This window comes from Pantherophis guttatus, chromosome 12 (genome assembly GCF_059756535.1).
Source record: "Pantherophis guttatus breed Tessera chromosome 12, ASM5975653v1, whole genome shotgun sequence".
NCBI classification, from domain to species: domain Eukaryota; kingdom Metazoa; phylum Chordata; class Lepidosauria; order Squamata; family Colubridae; genus Pantherophis; species Pantherophis guttatus.
Genome location: NC_142074.1, coordinates 7,212,233 through 7,230,506, shown reverse-complemented (window position 1 = coordinate 7,230,506; position 18,274 = coordinate 7,212,233). Strand labels below are relative to the sequence as shown.

General features: G+C 42.4%; 1 protein-coding gene across 4 annotated transcripts in view; it reads right to left on the bottom strand.

The window, feature by feature from the left end:
* Positions 1-18,274, bottom strand: part of AMMECR1 (AMMECR nuclear protein 1) — a 91,385-nt gene that overhangs the window by 52,321 nt on the left and 20,790 nt on the right. For 3 of the 4 annotated variants that reach the window (XR_015729682.1, XM_087877534.1, XM_034435050.3), the window contains exon 2: positions 2,752-2,862. The exons of the other annotated variant lie outside the window; for it this stretch is intronic. Coding sequence is in view for 2 of the 3 variants with exons in the window: in XM_087877534.1 (XP_087733660.1) it covers positions 2,752-2,862 (111 nt within the window). In the remaining variant the exon portion in view is untranslated. The remainder of the gene's footprint in view (positions 1-2,751; positions 2,863-18,274) is intronic. 4 annotated transcript variants of the gene reach the window in all.

Below are 18,274 nucleotides of genomic sequence, written 5' to 3'. Positions count from 1 at the left end.
CCTTGCTTTCTTAGCAATGGAAATTTCGGGCTCAATTGTGATTGTAAGTCAAGGATAATCTGTATTCTTTTGTGAGTCCAAAGCAAAAATGATAATAAAACAAAACAACTAAAATAAAATAAAATATCACGTGACCTATGCACATGTAGTTTTCTTGTGATACCTGCTGGCAGACGAGTGTCTACTTCTTATGTCTACAACTGTTAACAAGAGTAAGAGGTGTTAACTAAATCCAACATAGGGGCAACATAAAGTATTTCTTACTCCAAGGAGTCAATTTTAGACCTATATATTCTAGATCAGCGGTCCCCAACCTTTTGGGCACCAGGGACCGGTTCCGTGGAGAGAGTGTTTCCATGGACCGGAGGGGGCGTGGTTTTGTGTGCTGCTTGAATCCCATGGATGGGGCTTCCCTTGTTTGCGTGGGGCAGTTTCTGGAATGCTGTGGCCAGGTGCTGGTCCACGGACTGGGGGTTGGGGACCCCTGTTCTAGATCTATTAAGCACTTATAAGAATGTCTCAAAGGAACTTTTTCAAGTTCTGAGCTGAAGAAGCTTCTTGGATGAGAAACGAAATGTCTTCAAAGAAAACCAAGAGAGTCCAGTTACCTCTTGAAAAAGTGCCTTTGGGACTGAATGACTGAGAATCATAGTTAACTTTCAAGAATGAAGACTGTATTTCCAAGTACCGGATAACAATTTATTGGAACATCTTCCCGGCTTCATACTCTGTCTTCAGAGCTCAAAGGAAAACCAAAAGATCTTTTTATCTTGCTTAAGATGAACTCCTAACGTTCCCATTCAAGAATTAATTTAGCCCGAGATGGGAGGCATCCCAGCTCAGCCACAGAGCAATTCTTGCATTTCACCTTTCATTTCAAAACGTTCCGTCTTTCTGTATTCCCACCGAGCCAGTCAATTTAATCAAGGTGCCGTTAAAACTTACAGCCCATGATTCACGAGCTAGGCAGGAGGACACACTTTTCAAGCATGGCTCATGCATAGAAAAATGTCACAAAAGGCTTGGCTTGAAGCAGTCTGAACATCATCACTGCTCAACAGGCATTTGATCACCAGACTTTGTACTTGGTTCAGAAACAAAACACTCTAAAATAAGGGCATGGTTTCTAATGCCCAGGAGGCTCCCAGGTACAGAAAAATGTGTGTCAGCCTCAGCTTTGCCTGCTTCAGCTGCCATAAGAAACGGGGGGGGGGGGGGAGGGATTAGTTATGGAGCATAGGGGGGGAAGAAGCAGGAGGTGTTTTTTATCCTTGTAGGATGTGTCTTCATGAGAAACGAAAGTGGATCTTAAAAAGGGGACGGCTGACCAACTGCCCTACATTCCTGATGAATGACGCTGCCAGACGTGTTGCCACCTGACCTTTGGAAGACCTTTGGATTGGCTGATGATTTATGAACATGAGGGGGGGGGGAGAAGCTTAATAGATGCATTTCGCGCGTTTTGCTCACTTCCAGCTTTACCTGGGTTGCTATCATTTCATATTCAGTAAAAGTACTAAATTCTTCAAAATGCTTGAGTTTGGGGTTTTCTTTCCTGGATACTGAAGGAAGCATACCTGACAATGTGATTTCTACATTTAAAAGGAAACTGCAAGGAATTATTAAAAAATGACCTGGCAAGTTTGCTGGTCTGGAATCGTAATAACAATTGATTGAACTATCTGGCAAGGACCCAGGTGCTTCCAAGTTCTGCATAGCATACTGAGATGCCAGTTGGGAAAGGAAATAAAAAGGAAGTGGGGAGATTCGGGATAGGAAAGAGAATGGGCTATGTTATAGTATGCTATGTAGAACCTGGAAGCACCTGGATCTGTTTTAGTGTTTAGAGCACAGAGTCAGTGTCTGGCCAGATGTCTCCAAAGGCCAGGCCCATCTTGGCTTGGATAACAGGAACTTTTGCAGTCCAACCTCCTCTGTGGGGACGTTGCAACGGTCTTAAGTGTAAAAAATGGTCATAAGCGATTTTTTTAGTGCCGTTGTAAACTTTGAATGGTTGCTAAACAAATGGCTGTAAGTCAAGGACTACCTGTACACTTCTAGTCCTTGGATTCCCCAATGAGGAGTTGGATAAATGATTAAGAATCATCATCTAGGGCACTAATCAAAGAATACACTGCCCCTATCAAATTCTCCTCCAACCCCCAAAGTACAACACCAGCTCCAAATGCTACCTTTTGTTGCGCTGATGAAAACTACACCAAGAAAGGCAACAAGACGATCACAAAAATGAACTAGCTTAGATGCAGTCCGGGAAGACTCTGGATCATGAAGAGTTCTTGCTACTTCCCTAAGTCCAACAGGTTTCTGCTCAAGAACAAGAATGTAACCAAAGAACAATGAGGAATAAGAATGAGGCAAATTAAATGAAAATGTAGCTGGCAGGAAGTCCTGGTTGGAGAAATGGGAGATAATGCCAGCCATTTTGGATTGCTGGACTGTTTGGAATTTTTTCACAGAGTAACTTTCTTCTACTTGTCTTCAAAAAAAGTAACAGAACTGAAGTTGTCTGCTTTGGGCAAAGAAGCATTAGAAATCGGTAAATGCTAAAGTTACAGGCTACTTCAGCATTTAGGATTAAGCAAACAAACCCAGGTAACAAGACTTGGGAATGCTTGGAAAAATCCTAGTGGGGAGCAGAGGCTCAGAAATCCCAGTGGGCCAATTTAACAGTATAAGTGATAATATATTACAACTCTCTTCAAAGTGAAGAGAACCACCACCAAGTCTTACCTAGTAAGTGTGTACTCCCTGAGTCCTGAATGCAGGTTCATGGCAGAAAAGGTACCTATACATCCACGTAACCTTTTATCTCGACCAATCTTCCACGTTACGAAGAGCGGGCTGTGAAATGAGAGAGAAAAAGAAGTATGACCAGGGTGCTACCCATCCCAGGGAGCCAAACTGTGCCTGTTAAATGGTGTTTCTCCCATTACCAAAACATCTCTAATGTTGGCTTCATGCACCCTTTTCTAAACTCTTTAGAATATTGGTCTCGGTGCTTTCTAAGTTTGCTAGCCTTCCTGAAGACATTTCATTACCATACTAAGTAACATCACTGGGGAAGGTAGGAGTGGGATTTATTGGCTGTTTATATATAATTTGTCTTACTAGCTTTATTGGAGTATTGTTTCTTTTCAGATTGCTTTTTGGGCACTGTAGTCTTTCTTTTGTGATTTTCTTGCTAATCTGGAGATGATTCCTGCTTCTCTGGGTTGGTTAATAGGGGCGTGTGGAGAATACGTAGATATTTTTAGACCTATTTTCCTGTTTTCCTTGCCTTTGGTTGCCTTCTTTATTGAATGGCTTAGTAGACAGAGCATATATGGAAAGCCAGTTTTGTCTAATGGTTCAAGCACCAGGCTAGAAAATGGGAGACCGAGACTTCTAGTGCCATCCTAGCCATGAAAGCCAATTGGATGATCTTGGGCCAGTCTCTCAGCTCAAACCACCTCACAAGGTTGTTGTTGTTGTGGAAAAAACAGAAAGAGGAAGATGCGTTGAGTATGTTTGCCATCTTGAGTTATTTGTAAAAATAATAAAGGCAGGATATAAACAAACAAGCAAGCAAGCCTTGTTAGTACAGAGCCTTGGTAGTACAGTGGTCTAAGGCAATCTGTTAGTAAGCTGGTTATTAAGACCAGATGCCTGCAATTACTGCAGGTTCGAATCTCGCCAAGGCTCAAGGTTGACTCAGCCTTCCATCCTTTCAAAGGTGGGTAAATTGAGGACCCAGTTTGTGGGGGCAATAAGCTGACTTTGTATAAATATACAAAAGTATGAAGGCTATTGCTTAGCGTATTATAAGCCGCCCTGAGTCTCCGGAGAAGGGCGGCATATAAATCAAATTAAAAAAAAAAAAAAAGCATCCTGTATGCTCTACTCCCTTCTGGGCTGATGTTAAGAAGCCTGTCTGCAGGAAGAGAAGCAAGCTCACAGAACACCATCAGCTGCATACAAGTTTTACCAGGAGAATATGTTTTACCCAATTGTACGTAAATGATGCTATTTCAGCACTGTTGAATATTCAGCATTATTCATAACAAATGAACGGGGAATGTTTCATAACCAGTTTTGGGCAAAAATATTTATTTGATTAGTGTAAAAGGAGCCCACTGCTCTTAGGGTCAAAGACAAAACCAAAATTATATTTGATTCCAATTAATTTCAATCTAAGGACATTGATTACATCATTCCCATATTTTTAATAATTTTCTATTTCTGTCCTATTTACAGTTTGGCTTCAATTAAGAGAAGCTGAAACTAAGCTTTTCAAGGGGCAATGGTTTGAGTTGGGATAAATATTAGCATTTTCCTTCTACCATTCATACAGTTCACTTTCCTTTTTTTTTTTTTTTAATGAATGTGGAACAGGGTGTCCCACATATTATTATTTGTAGTCATACTGAGCAGATGGCTGTTAGCATAAAAATGCACAAAGCTTCCCAGATCACACCAAAGGCCTACTAAGAAGTTCAGCTCTCTGTTTCCCAAATGGCCAACCAGATATTGTGAACAAGGCCATAAACAGGAGGAGACACTCTTTCTCATGCAAAACCCCCGCAATATTAGGCATAGATTAAAATACTATAACATTGAATTATTTGATTGGTTTTCACAAAAAGGTTGGATGTCAACAGAGAGTGATTGGAACTTTAGTTTGGTCTAGTGGTTAAGGCATCAGGCGAGAAACCAGGATATGGTAAATTCTAGTCCTGCCTTGAGTATGAAAGCCAGCTAGCTAACTTTGGGCCAATCACCAGGAAATGGTGAATTCTAATCCCACCTTAGATATGAAAGCTGGCTGGGTGATTCTCGACCAATCATCAGGAAAGTGAGTTCTGGTCCCACTTTAGGCATGAAAGCCGGGTGGATAACTATTGTCCTATCTCCAGGTGACTGTGAGTTCTAGTCCCGCCTAAGGCATGAAAGCCAATTTATGACCTTGGGCTGGTCAGTCTCTCAGCCCAGCCCACTTCACAAGTTGTCGTTGTGGGGGAAATAGGAGGAGAAGGAAGTATTGTGTATGTTTGCTGCCTTGAGTTACTTGTAAAGAATAAAGGCAGGATAGAAAAAAAACCTAATAAATAGTTAAAACCTCAAATCTCTAGGGCTATGCACACCCAGTTCTATTTGATTTTATAAGGTATCATACAAAATACAGAAGTTGGAAGGGACTTTGAAGGTCTTCTAATCTAACTCCTTGCTCAAGCAGGAGACCCTATACCCGTGATGGCGAACCTGTGGCACGCGGAGCCATATTAGTGGGCACGCCAGCTCAACTCTGGGGCGCATGCGCGCGCCGGCCAGCTGATTTTCGGGCCTTCTGGGCCCACCAGAAGTAGGGAAACAGGCTGTTTCCTGCCTCTGGAGGGCCTGGGGGTGGGGGGTGGGGAAGGCCCGTTTTTCTTTCTTACCTGGCTCCAGATCCTCTCTGTGTATCTGGGAATGGCAAAAACAGCCTTTCCCACTCCCTTGGAGGCCCTACGGAGGCTCAAAGGGCCCATTTCCCCACTCCCGGTGGGACACGAAGTGACTTTTTTCCTGTCCCCAGCCTCCAGAGACTCCTAGAGAGGCTCCTAGAGACTCCTAGAGAGGTTCTGGAGGCTGGGGACAGCAAAAAATGTCACTTCCTGTTCCACCGAGAGTTGGGAAATGGGCCCTTTCAGCCTCCGTAGGGCCTCCAAGGGAGTGGGAAAGGCTGTTTTCTCCCTTTCCAGATACACAGAGAGGATCTGGAACCAGGTAAGAAAGAAAAACGGGCCTACCAGGCCATCATGTGCCAGAAGCAGGGGGGGCGAGGGGCGAGGGGGTTGCGCACACATGCGCGTGGGCACGTGCGCGGGCGACCCTCCCCCGCCCCCCCTCCTGGCACGCAATGGCAAAAAGGTTAGCCATCACTGCCCTATACTATTTCATACAAGTGGCTGTCCAGTCTCTTCTTAAAAGCCTCCAGTGATGAACCACCCACAACTTCTGAGGGCAAGCCGTTCCATTGGTTACCATTTTTGTCACTCTATACTAGACAGGCAGAACAATATATAACTGACCCTCTAGTCACAGAACAGATATAGCAAGATCAATTAGCAGCAAACAAGCAGACGTATCTTGATCAGCTTCTGCTGAGAGAAGATGAAAGAAAAAAAGGCCACAAACAGTAAATTTCCACACGGAGAAACTACTGTAGATAATTATAGGGTAATTTAATATGTTTAAGCTGCTAATTTTCAAGGTTCCTGCTGTGAGAGAACTGCTAGTAATAAATAAACTTGATCACTCTTAAGAATGCCATCCATAAGCACTGCACTTTACAAAAATGGTGTTATGTCATGGCTATAAATGAATTGCACTATATGAGGATAACACAGATGAAGAAGTAGTAGAGACAGGTGGTATTTGTGACTATGGCATTTAGAAGTAATTAGGCTTAGCAGCACAAAAAGGTTAGGTGTTTCTGTTATCACAGGTACTTTTTAATCTGTATAGCCAATTAAACAAGAGAGAAGGCTTGCCAGTCCTCAAGGGAGACATGACCAGGAACCCATCTCGTGCATAAATGCTACAGGTGGACTCCTTCCAAGGTACGGTTTTTAATCTCCTTAATTAAAAAAACCCTCTTTCTGAGATGAGAATGGCGTTCACCTCCAAGCTGAATTTTGAAAAATCCAAAGCTTGCATCAAGCTATCAAATACTGGTTTATGCCTATGACTTCATCATAGTTTCCAAGCTTCATTTGAAGAATCACAGGTTACAATAAAACACGTCCATTCTCCTTCCAAGTTCTAAGCTGAGCTTAGTACCAAAAGATTAGTTCTTTTGTTATATAATTGTCATTAATACTTTTAAACAAGAAGATAAAAATTAACAACTTAACATAAAGAAGACAGAAGGAAAAGAAGAGACTAAAAGAAAAAGCAAACAGCGCAAGAAAAAGAAAAAAGATATAAAGCTTACGATATTCTTCACAACAGTTATAAGTAGAAATACAGTATCTACAGTATTCTCTCTCCCTCTCTAAAGTTATATCATTTTATCCTTCTTTCTATAATCTATCCTGTCTAATCATCAAATCCATAAATCACGTTCATTGTTTTCATTTTTATGTAAAATGTCCAAAAGAAGCTTCCAGTCACCAATAAATTATAGAAAGGAAGGCAGAGCTGGGGGGTGGGGTGGGGAAGGGGAGAAGAGTTAAACAAATCATCAGTCTTCAGCAGGTGTTTCAAACTGGCAGCCCATGGGCCGGAAGAGTCACACACAGAACATGCCCATCCCAGCTCCGCAAAGGGAAAAATGTTGTGAAACATCACGTGACAACAATGTGACGTGGCAAGTTTGGCACCCTTGGTCTATAGCTGTGATGGCGAATCTATGGCACCCGTGCCACAGGTGGCACGCGGAGCCATATCAGTGGGCACGCCAGCTCAGCTCTGGGGCACATGCGCGTGCCAGCCAGCTGATTTTCGGGCCTTCTGGGCCCACCAGAAGTAGGGAAACAGGCTGTTTCCTGCCTCTGGAGGGCCTGGGGATGGGGGGTGGGGAAGGCCCGTTTTTCTTTCTTACCTGGCTCCAGATCCTCTCTGTGTATCTGGGAACGGCGAAAACAGCCTTTCCCACTCCCTTGGAGGCCCTACGGAGGCTCAAAGGGCCCATTTCCCCACTTCCGGTGGGACAGGAAGTGACGTTTTTTCCTGTCCCCAGCCTCCAGAGACTCCTAGAGAGGCTCCTAGAGACTCCTAGAGAGGTTCTGGAGGCTGGGGACAGCAAAAAATGTCACTTCCTGTCCCACCGAGAGTTGGGAAATGGGCCCTTTCAGCCTCTGTAGGGCCTCCAAGGGAGTGGGAAAGGCTGTTTTCTCCCTCCCCAGATACACAGAGAGGATCTGGAACCAGGTAAGAAAGAAAAACGGGCCTACCAGGCCATCATGTGCCAGGAGCGGGGGGGCGAGGGGGTTGCGCACACATGCGCGTGGGCACGTGCGCGCGCAACCCTTCCCCACCCGCCCCTCCTGGCACACAATGGCAAAAAGGTTAGCCATCACTGGTCTATAGAGTCCTTTCGTTGTCAACTGTTCTAGTCCTCTTGAATTCTGTTGATCCTTATGTGGTGCCAATTTAGTACTGAACTTTAGTTGACCAGATTCCTGTGTACAGGCTTGACCAATAAATCTTTTGAAATACAACTTAACCTATGGCTCTGACTCTTTGCGCCGGACATAAATGTACAGTAGATAACTTTTCTCTAATCAAAAAATTCAGTATCTATTTCAGCAAAATCTGTCACCAACCCTTCTTCCATATGAGTAGCATCTTCTACCTCTAGTTCCAAGATGATTTCTGGTTTTTGCAAAATGAAGCTGAATATGGAAAATATTCCTTTTAAGAAAAAAGGAATTCAGGACAGTCCATTTATGCTATGAAATCAATCTTCCTGCTTCATGTGAAACCCTTGGAAAATATCTATGCTTGAGCACATTTAATGCTGTGTCCTAAATCAGTGGCCCTCAACCTTTTGGGCACAAAGGACCAGTTCATTTCATTTTCATTTTTTTCATTTCATTTTATTAAATTTGTATACCGCCCTACTCCCGAAGGACTCAGGGCGGTGAACAGGCACAAAATAAAACACATAAATACAAAAGTTAAAACATGATTAAAACCCAATTAAATAATTTTTGCCCGAGACAATTTAAAACTCCCAATAATTTAAAACGAATTAAAATTTCAGTTTAAAAATTTAAAAGAAGGGGAAAAATTAGGCCAGGCCGGCCTGCTGGAATAGGAGTGTCTTCAAAGCACGGCGGAAGGTGCGCACATCCGGGATCCTACGTATCTCCGGGGGGAGCTCGTTCCAGATAGCAGGTGCCCCCACAGAGAAGGCCCTCCCCCTAGGGGCCACCAGTCGACATTGTTTGGCTGACGGCACCTGGAGGAGCCCCTCTCTATGAGAGCGTACCGGCCGGTGGGAGGCTGTTTGTGGTAGTAGGCGGTCCCGTAAGTAGCCAGGTCCTAAGCCATGGAGCGCTCTAAAGGTGGTAACCAAAACCTTGAAGCGCACCCGGAAGACCACCGGGAGCCAGTGCAGCTCGCGCAGGAGAGAGTTCCATGGAGAGGAAGTGTGGTTTCACCTTCTGCCTGCAACCCAGGGATGGGGCTTCGCTTGTTTGCACGGCCTGGTTTCTGACATGCTGCGGACCACTGCCGGTCCACGGGCTGGGGGTTGGGGACTCCTGTTTCTAAGCAAGGTGTCCTGCTCTGCTGAAGGTTCATGGTTATTTTCACTTGATTTCTTAGCAGGCATTACCAGAATTTTAAAAAAATTAATAATAATAAATTTGTAAATGGAATGGACTTAATCATCATGTATATAAAACAAACTTCAATCCTACAAATGCTGACCTTCTATTCATGCTTTTCTGTTGTGAGTCAAAAAGATCTGTATTAATAGCAGCATGTGAAGTATTTAAATCGTATTTCTAAAGGTCAGATTAAGAGATTCTTTGCCTTAATGGTCAATGACATAAGAATACAGTAGCTATTTTGCTGAAGTGATTGGCAGGTACCACTTATGGTTCGGCATAAGGAATTGGGAAATCATGCTTCCTTACTAAATCGCTAGTTGTTTCCTAGTCCTTAGCTGACTGTACATGTCCATAAATAGAGAATGTTATATGGCTATATTGATTTAACTGGAGTCTAAATCAGTATCAATGTTTGTCAATTATGAAGGATAACAAAATCGTTTGAAAATCAGAAGATAATGCAAAGAGGCAAAGAGACTATGGCCATTTATCAACATAATAAACACGGTGATTACGATATTATGAAACTCCAAATAAAACCTCGGTCTTTGATCAACTTTCTTAATACTAAGGATAACCAATGCAACTCAAAAAGTAGACTCTGTTCTCTCTTATTCATCTGCCAAGAATACCTTTTGTGCTGTAAAAAATTCTAGGAAATGTTGCATGGCACATTTCAAGTGATAGAAGAATGACAGGCCAGCTAATTCTGTGTGAATTGAAAATACATTTTAATGCATTCTGAAGAGTAAATATTGTAAAGCATAGGAAAAAAGGAAGGGAAGGAAAGGGAAGGGGGAGGGGAGGGGAGGGGAGGGAGGAAGGGAGTTGCTGCTAAATTTTCTAGAATCCCAGCAATTGTTGAGATACTATTTGGAAACCAATGCCATAGGCCAGTGATGGCGAACCTTTTTGGCACCGAGTGCCCAAACCAGAACATGCATGCATGTGTGCGTGCTGGAGCGCTGGAAACCGGAAGACCAGCTGGCTGGTACGCCAAAAACAGCCCGAAAAATGGCCTGAAAATGGCCCGGAAAACAGCCTGTTTTTTGGATATTTTGGGGGCCATTTTCAGGCCGTTTTCCAGTGCTCTGGCGCCTGCAAAGACCAACTGGCCAGTGCACATGTCCGCATGAGAAAGCAGAAGAGCAGTTGTTGATGGTGCGCGTGCCCACAGAGAGGGGTCTGCGTGCCACCTCTGGCACGCGTGCCATAGGTTCGCCATCACGGCCATAGGCAATATTTGCAGAATCCTGTGTTATTCGTAGCAACGAGTCCTCTCTGGATAAAAACCTTTGGAAAATGCTACACTATTTCCCTTTAATTACTTTTTTTAAAATATTAAAATAATTAAATAAATTTAATTAAAATAATTAAATAATTTTTATCTTTTATTCTTTAGTTTTGCCTCTTCAGACCTGGATTCTGTTATGACATTACGTTATATCACACAACAGGGGAGGATGGACTCTTAAAGTTTCTTTTAAAAGAATGGATGCTTCAGTGCTGCTACCTTAAAGCAGAAAGCAAACAGGAAAGAGATTAACAAGTTCATTAAGTATATTTTTGTCTTGGAAACATTTATTGGCTAAACTAAACTTAAAAGTTTATTTATGAATTTATAAACTGCTTCAGGGGAGGCTACTTTAAGCAGTGTTGAGAGGCATGGATTTAGAGTGCTTAGGTTCCAAAGGATTTCTGGAACAGACAAGTTTTTATGAGCTTTCAGAAGATTAGGGGAGTGAGTGAACCCTTAACTCAGGATGGCTTTCTGAAGTTCCCATCACAATCACATAATACACCACCTCTTCTACAGAGCTAATATCACTGTGAGTATCATCTTTCTGCACCATGAATTTACTTTTACAGAATACTACATTATTTTAAAAGGCAACGAAATGCAAGTACAAGTAGTCCTTGAGTTACAACAGTTCATTTAGTGGCCATTCCCATGTAACACCCCTCCTGCACGAGCTGCACTGACTCCCGGTGGTCTTCCGGGTGCGCTTCAAGGTTTTGGTTTACCACCTTTAAAGCGCTCCATGGCTCAGGACCTGGGTACTTGCGGGACCGCCTACTACCACCAATAGCCTCCCACCGGCCGGTATGCTCCCATAGAGAGGGGCTCCTCCGGGTGCCGTCGGCCAAACAATGCCAACTGGCGGCCCCCAGGGGGAGAGCCTTCTCTGTGGGGGCACCTACTATCTGGAACGAGCTCCCCCCGGAGATACGGAGGATCCCGGATCTGCGCACCTTCCGCCGCGCTCTAAAGACCTTATTATTTCACCAGGCGGGCCTGGCCTAATTTTCTCCCTCTTTTATAAAAGATTTTTAATTTTTAATATCTTTTAGTATTTTATATATTCAAATTTTAAAATTGGTTTTAAATTGTTTGGGGTTTTAATTTGTCTGGGCCAAAACTATTTAATTTGATTTTAATTCTACTTTTAAATTTTGTATGTATGTATTTTATTGTTTGGCTGTGCACCGCCCTGAGTCCTTCAGGAGTAGGGCGGTATAGAAATCAAATCAAATCAATCAATAAATAAATAAATTCAAAGTTACAATGACACCAGAAAAAGTGACTTATGGCTGTTTTTCACACTTACGACCATTGCAACATCCCAATGGCCACATGATCAAAATTCAGATGCTTGGCATCTGATTCATATTTATGACAGTTGCATTTCCTAGGGTTATATGACCATGTCTGCGACATTCTGACAGTCAATGGGGAAGCCAGATTCACTCAACCATGTTACTAACTTAATAACTGCAGTGATTCACTTAACAACTGTGCTAAGGAAGGTTTCAAAATGGGGCAAAGCTCACTGAACAGCTTTCTCACTTAGCAACATAAATTTTGGACTCAATTTTGCTTGTAATTTGAGGACTACCTGTATTATAGCTGTCATATCCCCAAGAATATATCAGACGTTGCCATCTGAAGAAGGCTTAACCTCCTTGACTGGAAGCAAGCCGACATTTGTGGTAGCTGTGCTTCACCAGTTAACTCAGCAAATGGAAAAACTGCTAATCAGAGTAGTTAAAGAATTGGGCGGATTTATGGATAAATAAATTAAAGGGCAATGATGCAACTCCTTAACAGATTGGACTGAAATATGGAAAAACACAGCCGAAGATTAAGAAATTTATGCCACACACACACACTGGCATTTGATCTTTCGTCTGTCAAGAAGCAAAGTCCAAGCAGGCCAATTCTCCAGAAAGCATGCTTTAAAGTAGCCCAAACAATGAAAATCAGATTACAGGATAGCCAGAAATATCTGTTTATAGCAAAATTGGCAGTTGGGCTCCTTCCTAGAGATGGGGGAAGACCTACCCAAAGAAAATCAAAGTCTAATAAAAACTGCAGATACTTTAAACCTCCAACCCAAGTCGTAAAATACCATTTAAATGTATTTTTAAGAATTCAAACATAATCCTCCCTTAACAAACCAAACCAATCATGTTGAGATCTGTATCCCACTCCAAACCTTCAGTTGCTGGCTACTCAAATTACAATAAAATGCCTTTGATCAATGAAACTGCTAATATCAAAGTCCACTAGAAAGCAAATGATATTTGGAGAGAACAAACACCCACAAAAGAATAAGGATGCAGTACTCTATATAGATATACCTACTTCAACGGCGGCTTGGTGTTTCCTACTTGTAGATGATAATGCAGGATGAAGTCATGCAAAGATGTGGAGAAAGTCACTTAAATAGTCCTTGACTTACGACCAACTGACAACTGAGCCCAAAATTTCCATTGCTAGCCAAGGATGTTCTTAAGTGAGTTTTGCCCCATTTTACCACCTTTCTGAAGTGAATCCCTGCAGTTAAGTTAGTAACACGGTTGTTAAGTGAATCCGACTTCCCCATTGACTTTGCTAGTTAGAAGGTCGCAAAAGGGGATTAAGTGATCCCGGGACTCTGCAACGGTCATAAATATGAGCCAGTTACCAAGCATCTGACTTTGATCATGTGACCACGAGGATGCTGCAATGGTCATAAGTGTGAAAAACGGATATATGCTGCTTTTTTCCAGTGCAGTTGTAACTTCAAACAGTCGCTAAATGAACAGTTGTAAATTGAGGACTACCTGTATTTGGACTATGGGTGACCAACCTTTTGGCTTGTCTGGGCCGCACTGAATGACGAGGAATTGTCTTGGGCTGCACATAAAATATATAATATAGTTAATGTATATGAATCACATAATAATGTTAAATGTTTACCATCTTGTGGGGCCACATTACTAGCCATCCAAGGCTGTGTGCAACCCACTGATTTAAACTATGTTTCACGCCCTCCATTAGTAAACCCAGTTTCTTGCCCGATTATTAAAAAATACAATTAGCAAGTCGTGGCTTCTCTCAGAGCCACGAGCACATGGGCAACTCTATTAAGAGATAGGTAGCTTTCACTTTACAACCGTCCAAAGTTACAACAGCAGTGAAAATAGTGACTTATAACTGGTCCTGGTGCTTATAGCCATCAGTCATGTGATCCAAATTCCGGCGCTTGGCAACCAGCATTTATAACGGTTGCAGTGTCCTAGAGTCACGGGACTGCCATTTGCAACCTTCCCAGCTGGCTTCTGACAAGGAAAGTCAGGTTTGCTTAAGGACTGCTTGATTCACTTAACTGCAGAGATTCACTTAACAACCGTGGGAAAAAAAGTTCATAAAATCAGATGCAACTCACTTAACAACCGCCTTGCTTAGCAACAGAAATTCTGGTCCCAATGATGATTTTATGCTGAAACCATCATAAGTGGCAGACTACCCATATGCCCAGAAAAATTCGAAGTCTAACAGATAAAAATCCCTAACCCCAAATTTCATTCCCCCCAGGGAGGGCCTTCTCTGTGGCTGCCCCAGCTCTCTGGAACCAGCTACCTCCTGAGGTCCGGACCATCCCCACCCTATTGGCCTACCGAAAAGCGGTGAAAACCTGGCTTTTCCGGCAGGCCTGGGGCCGTTGATCTCGCTTTGCGATCTGACGAGATCCGGCCATGAATGGCGTGAATGAGTTTTTAATGTTTTTAATTTTTAAATGTTTTTATAGTGATTTTTTGAGTGTATTGTGAGCTGCCCTGGGTCTTCGGAGAGGGGCGGCATATAAATTGAATGAATGTATGAATGAATGAATGAATTCCTTCTTTGGGAAGGCTTCCATTTCATCTTAACTAATTTCTTTCTTGTGCCTAACTCTCTATCCCTTTCCTAATGTTCTCTAGGTTTCCGCCTCTAGGGCTTTTCCACAATCTGAATAGAAATAGAAATTGCTGTTTATTCAGGTGCTTAAATCCACTTAGCCTTTAGACTGCCTATTCTGCTTTGATGTTCCAGGTTGGCAGATGCAACTGAGAAACATAATGAACTCAGTTGAGGCTTGCAAAGACTATCATACAACAAAAGTTTTAAATCTTGTTCCTCTGCTCCACCAAGTTTTTAAATGAAGTACTTTGAATGGTTTGCATTTGCTAGTTAATTATGACTGTGTGCTCACAAAAGATTGCTTAATCTATGAAGACTCTTCAGGCCTGGTTGCCAAGCTTGGTTTATGTTAAAAAAATGCAACATTAGATAAACTTTGTACCAGTTTATCTTAGGCAGCCAAGAATAACAGGAAGTGTCAGCAAATATTGTTATGTACACTGCCCATGGCAGAGAGTTAAGTTCACTCAGATCACCTATAAATGTAAGTTTTGATCAATTCAAAAATAAAGTCTGCTTTGATGTTAACTCAACTTCAGGTTGACTTCTTGGATTTATTCATGTTGTTTTCTTGGCAAGTATACAAAAGAGGATAGCCGTTTCTTTCTTCTAAGGTGCTCTTTTCAACTTCTCAGTCTAGCCTACAAATCTGGTAATTTCTGGGATCTCCAAGCCAAGTAAGACTCAAGTCTGACTTTGCTTAGCTTTCCTAATCCACCGAGGCTTGTTAGGGGTTGCCATCAAGCTGTGATGCTATCTTTTATGCAATCGAATGGATTTAATAAATTGAGAAGTTATCAGCTCTGTGTATGTTGTAAGAATTGTTCTAGCCATGCTGCAACTGTAGAAAATTGAAGGCAGACTGTATAATTTGGAAGCACGCAGCCAAGGAGTCATTCCATGACATTTCATCGTTGGGAAACAACTGTTCCTGAGCATTACTGGCTCTGAACTAGACAGAGAAATATTTACTATGTCATCATCCTACAGAATTTCTCCTTAGTTCTAGGTTGTTTCTCTCCTTTATTAGTTTCCATCCATTGTTTCTTGTTCTGCCTTCTGGTGCTTTGGAAAATAATAATCTAATAGGCCTGTGAAAAACAGGCCTACTGGGCCTACTTTGCCATCGCAGGCCAAAAACGGGGAGCATGGGGGGGGTCGCACACGCATGCGCGGGGTGCATAAAATTATGGGTGTGGGCAGACACGCGCGTGACCCCGTCACACTCCCCCCACTTTTGACAATGGCAAAAAGGTTAGCTATCACTGGTATAGGGTCTCCTGCTTCAGCAGGGGGTTGGACTAGAAGACTTCCGAGGTCCTTTCCAGCTCTATTCTGATTGATTGCTGTCCTAGATTGATAGCTCCATGCAACATTGGAGAGAATGGTTTCCTTAATGGACCAATGTGTTCTTCTCTCAGATATCTTCTCTCCCTATTGTAAGAATAGAGAGTAGCACATGCAGGTGTCCAGTATTTCTGAATGCTATCCTGAAACTCAAAGCTAGGCTTTGTCCTAGAACTAATCATGCAACCAATTATGTCAGCACCCAAAGATAAAAAGACGTGGACAAACCAAATAGAAATATCTAGAGTGGAGAAGGGTTGTTTCAGTTCCATTATCATAATACACAGAATGTCACATGGCTAACTGCATTCAAGTATGTTGTATATAGGGGGGCAGTCAAAGAACTAGAATCAGAAACTGGTTACGTACTGTTAAGTTGGTCACACAGAATCAGGTAGTCCTTGAGTTATGACCATATTGGAGCTTGCCCATTACAGTTGTAAGTCATAATGGTTGTAAAATCATTTTTATGTCTTTTTTCCTGCAGCGTCATTAAGCAAACACGGCAGTCATTAATCAAACCCATTGTTCACTCAGGCATGGTTTTGCTGAAAACCAGAAGTGCCATTTTGGGGCAAAACTGGCATAAATTGCAGTCATGTGACTGCAGGATGCTGCAAATGTCCATCAATGTGGTCTTGTTGCCGAGTTCCTGAAATATGATCACATGACTATGGGGATGGGGGGGGCATGAATTCGGATCTATGTTCCCCTTTCAAAGTCATAACTTTGAACAGTCACTAAGCCACAGGTCAAAAGTCAAGAACTACCAGGTAGATCTTTGCTGGGATGATCTGTTCCCCAACCTGGCTTTTTAGGTCCTTCAACAGTAAAAGAAATAAAAATAAAGCCTTCTTCCCCGTTTAAACAATGTTAGCCAAATTAAAATCTTAACCCCATTAATTTTAAAGGATGCATACCAAGGATTTACTTGTTATGGAGTATTTCTGAACTTAATAGCACAGGCAGCAAACTAGTACTACAGCATCCCCCAACAGAAAAGACTGCAGCAAATAAGCAACAGCAGCAACAGATACAAAACCCAAAGTTTACTCCTGTGCTAGCCAAGCTAGTTCAAAAACTATTGCTATAGAAAAACGCTGGCTGGGGAATTCTGGGCATTGAAAGTCCATTTGTCTTCAAGTTGCTAAGGTTAGAAATGCAAATATTTGATAGTAAAAAACTAATGTCAGGAGCTTGGGCAAACTGTCCCTGGAAAGCATCAAATATTCCTGAAATGAAATGTATTAGCCTACACCAGGGGTGGGCAAATATGGCCCTTTTACAACCTGTGGACTTCAACTCCCAGAATTCCTGAGACAGCTGTGGCCCTTTTACAGCTGTCTCAGGAATTCTGGGAGTTGAAGTCCACAGGTTGTAAAAGAGCCACATTTGTCCACCCCTGGCCTACACCAATACAAGCTGTCTGAAGATTAGACACGCATCATACCATTATGACAGATAAATATCAGGAATACATCAGTGGGAGGTTAAAACACTCTTCTGCTTACTGTAATGAGGACATACTAGTCTGGCCAAATAAACAGATGATTAACTTTTCATTCTATATATTATGAATGATGGAGGTGGGAAAACAAGAATAGAAGAAGTTACCGTACTTTTCGGAGTATAAGACACACTTTTCCTCCCCTAAAAGAGGGTGGAAATGTTGGTGCGTCTTATATACCGAATACAGCCATCTTTGGCCTCCCAATGCCCCACCCCACGCGTCCCACTTTTGCAAAAAACGCACCCAATTTTTGCAAAAACAGGGCGCACAGAAGCTTTGGGAGGCCTGCACAGTGCTCCTGCGGGCTGGGGAGGGAAAAAACTTTTTTTTCTTGCTTACCTGTTTGAAATCTTGGTGCGTCTTATATATCAGTATTTCTTATAGTCCGAAAAATATGGCATATTATTAAGAAAATGAGAATACTACCCAACAAATGCATGGAAACCAACTAACTTGGAACTGCCTTGCCTCGCTTAAGAACCGGGTTACTAATGTAACAATTACAGTGATAGGAGCCTTGGTAGTACAGTAGTCTAAAGCACCCTGTTATTAAGACCAGCTGCCTGCAATTACTGCAGGTTCAAATCTCGCCAGGCTCAAGGCTGACTCAGCCTTCCATCCTTTCTAAGGTAGGTAAATTGAGGACCCAGTTGTGGGGGCAATAAGCTGACTTTGTATAAATATACAAAAGGATGAAGGCTATTGCTTAGCGCATTTTAAGCCGCCCTGAGTCTCCGGAGAAGGGCGGCATATAAATCAAATTTTTTAAAAAAATGCAATCGTGTGACTTCAGGACTCTGCAACTGCCCATAAATGCAAGCCACTTGCCAAGTGATCAAAATTTGATCATGTGACCATAGGAATGATGCA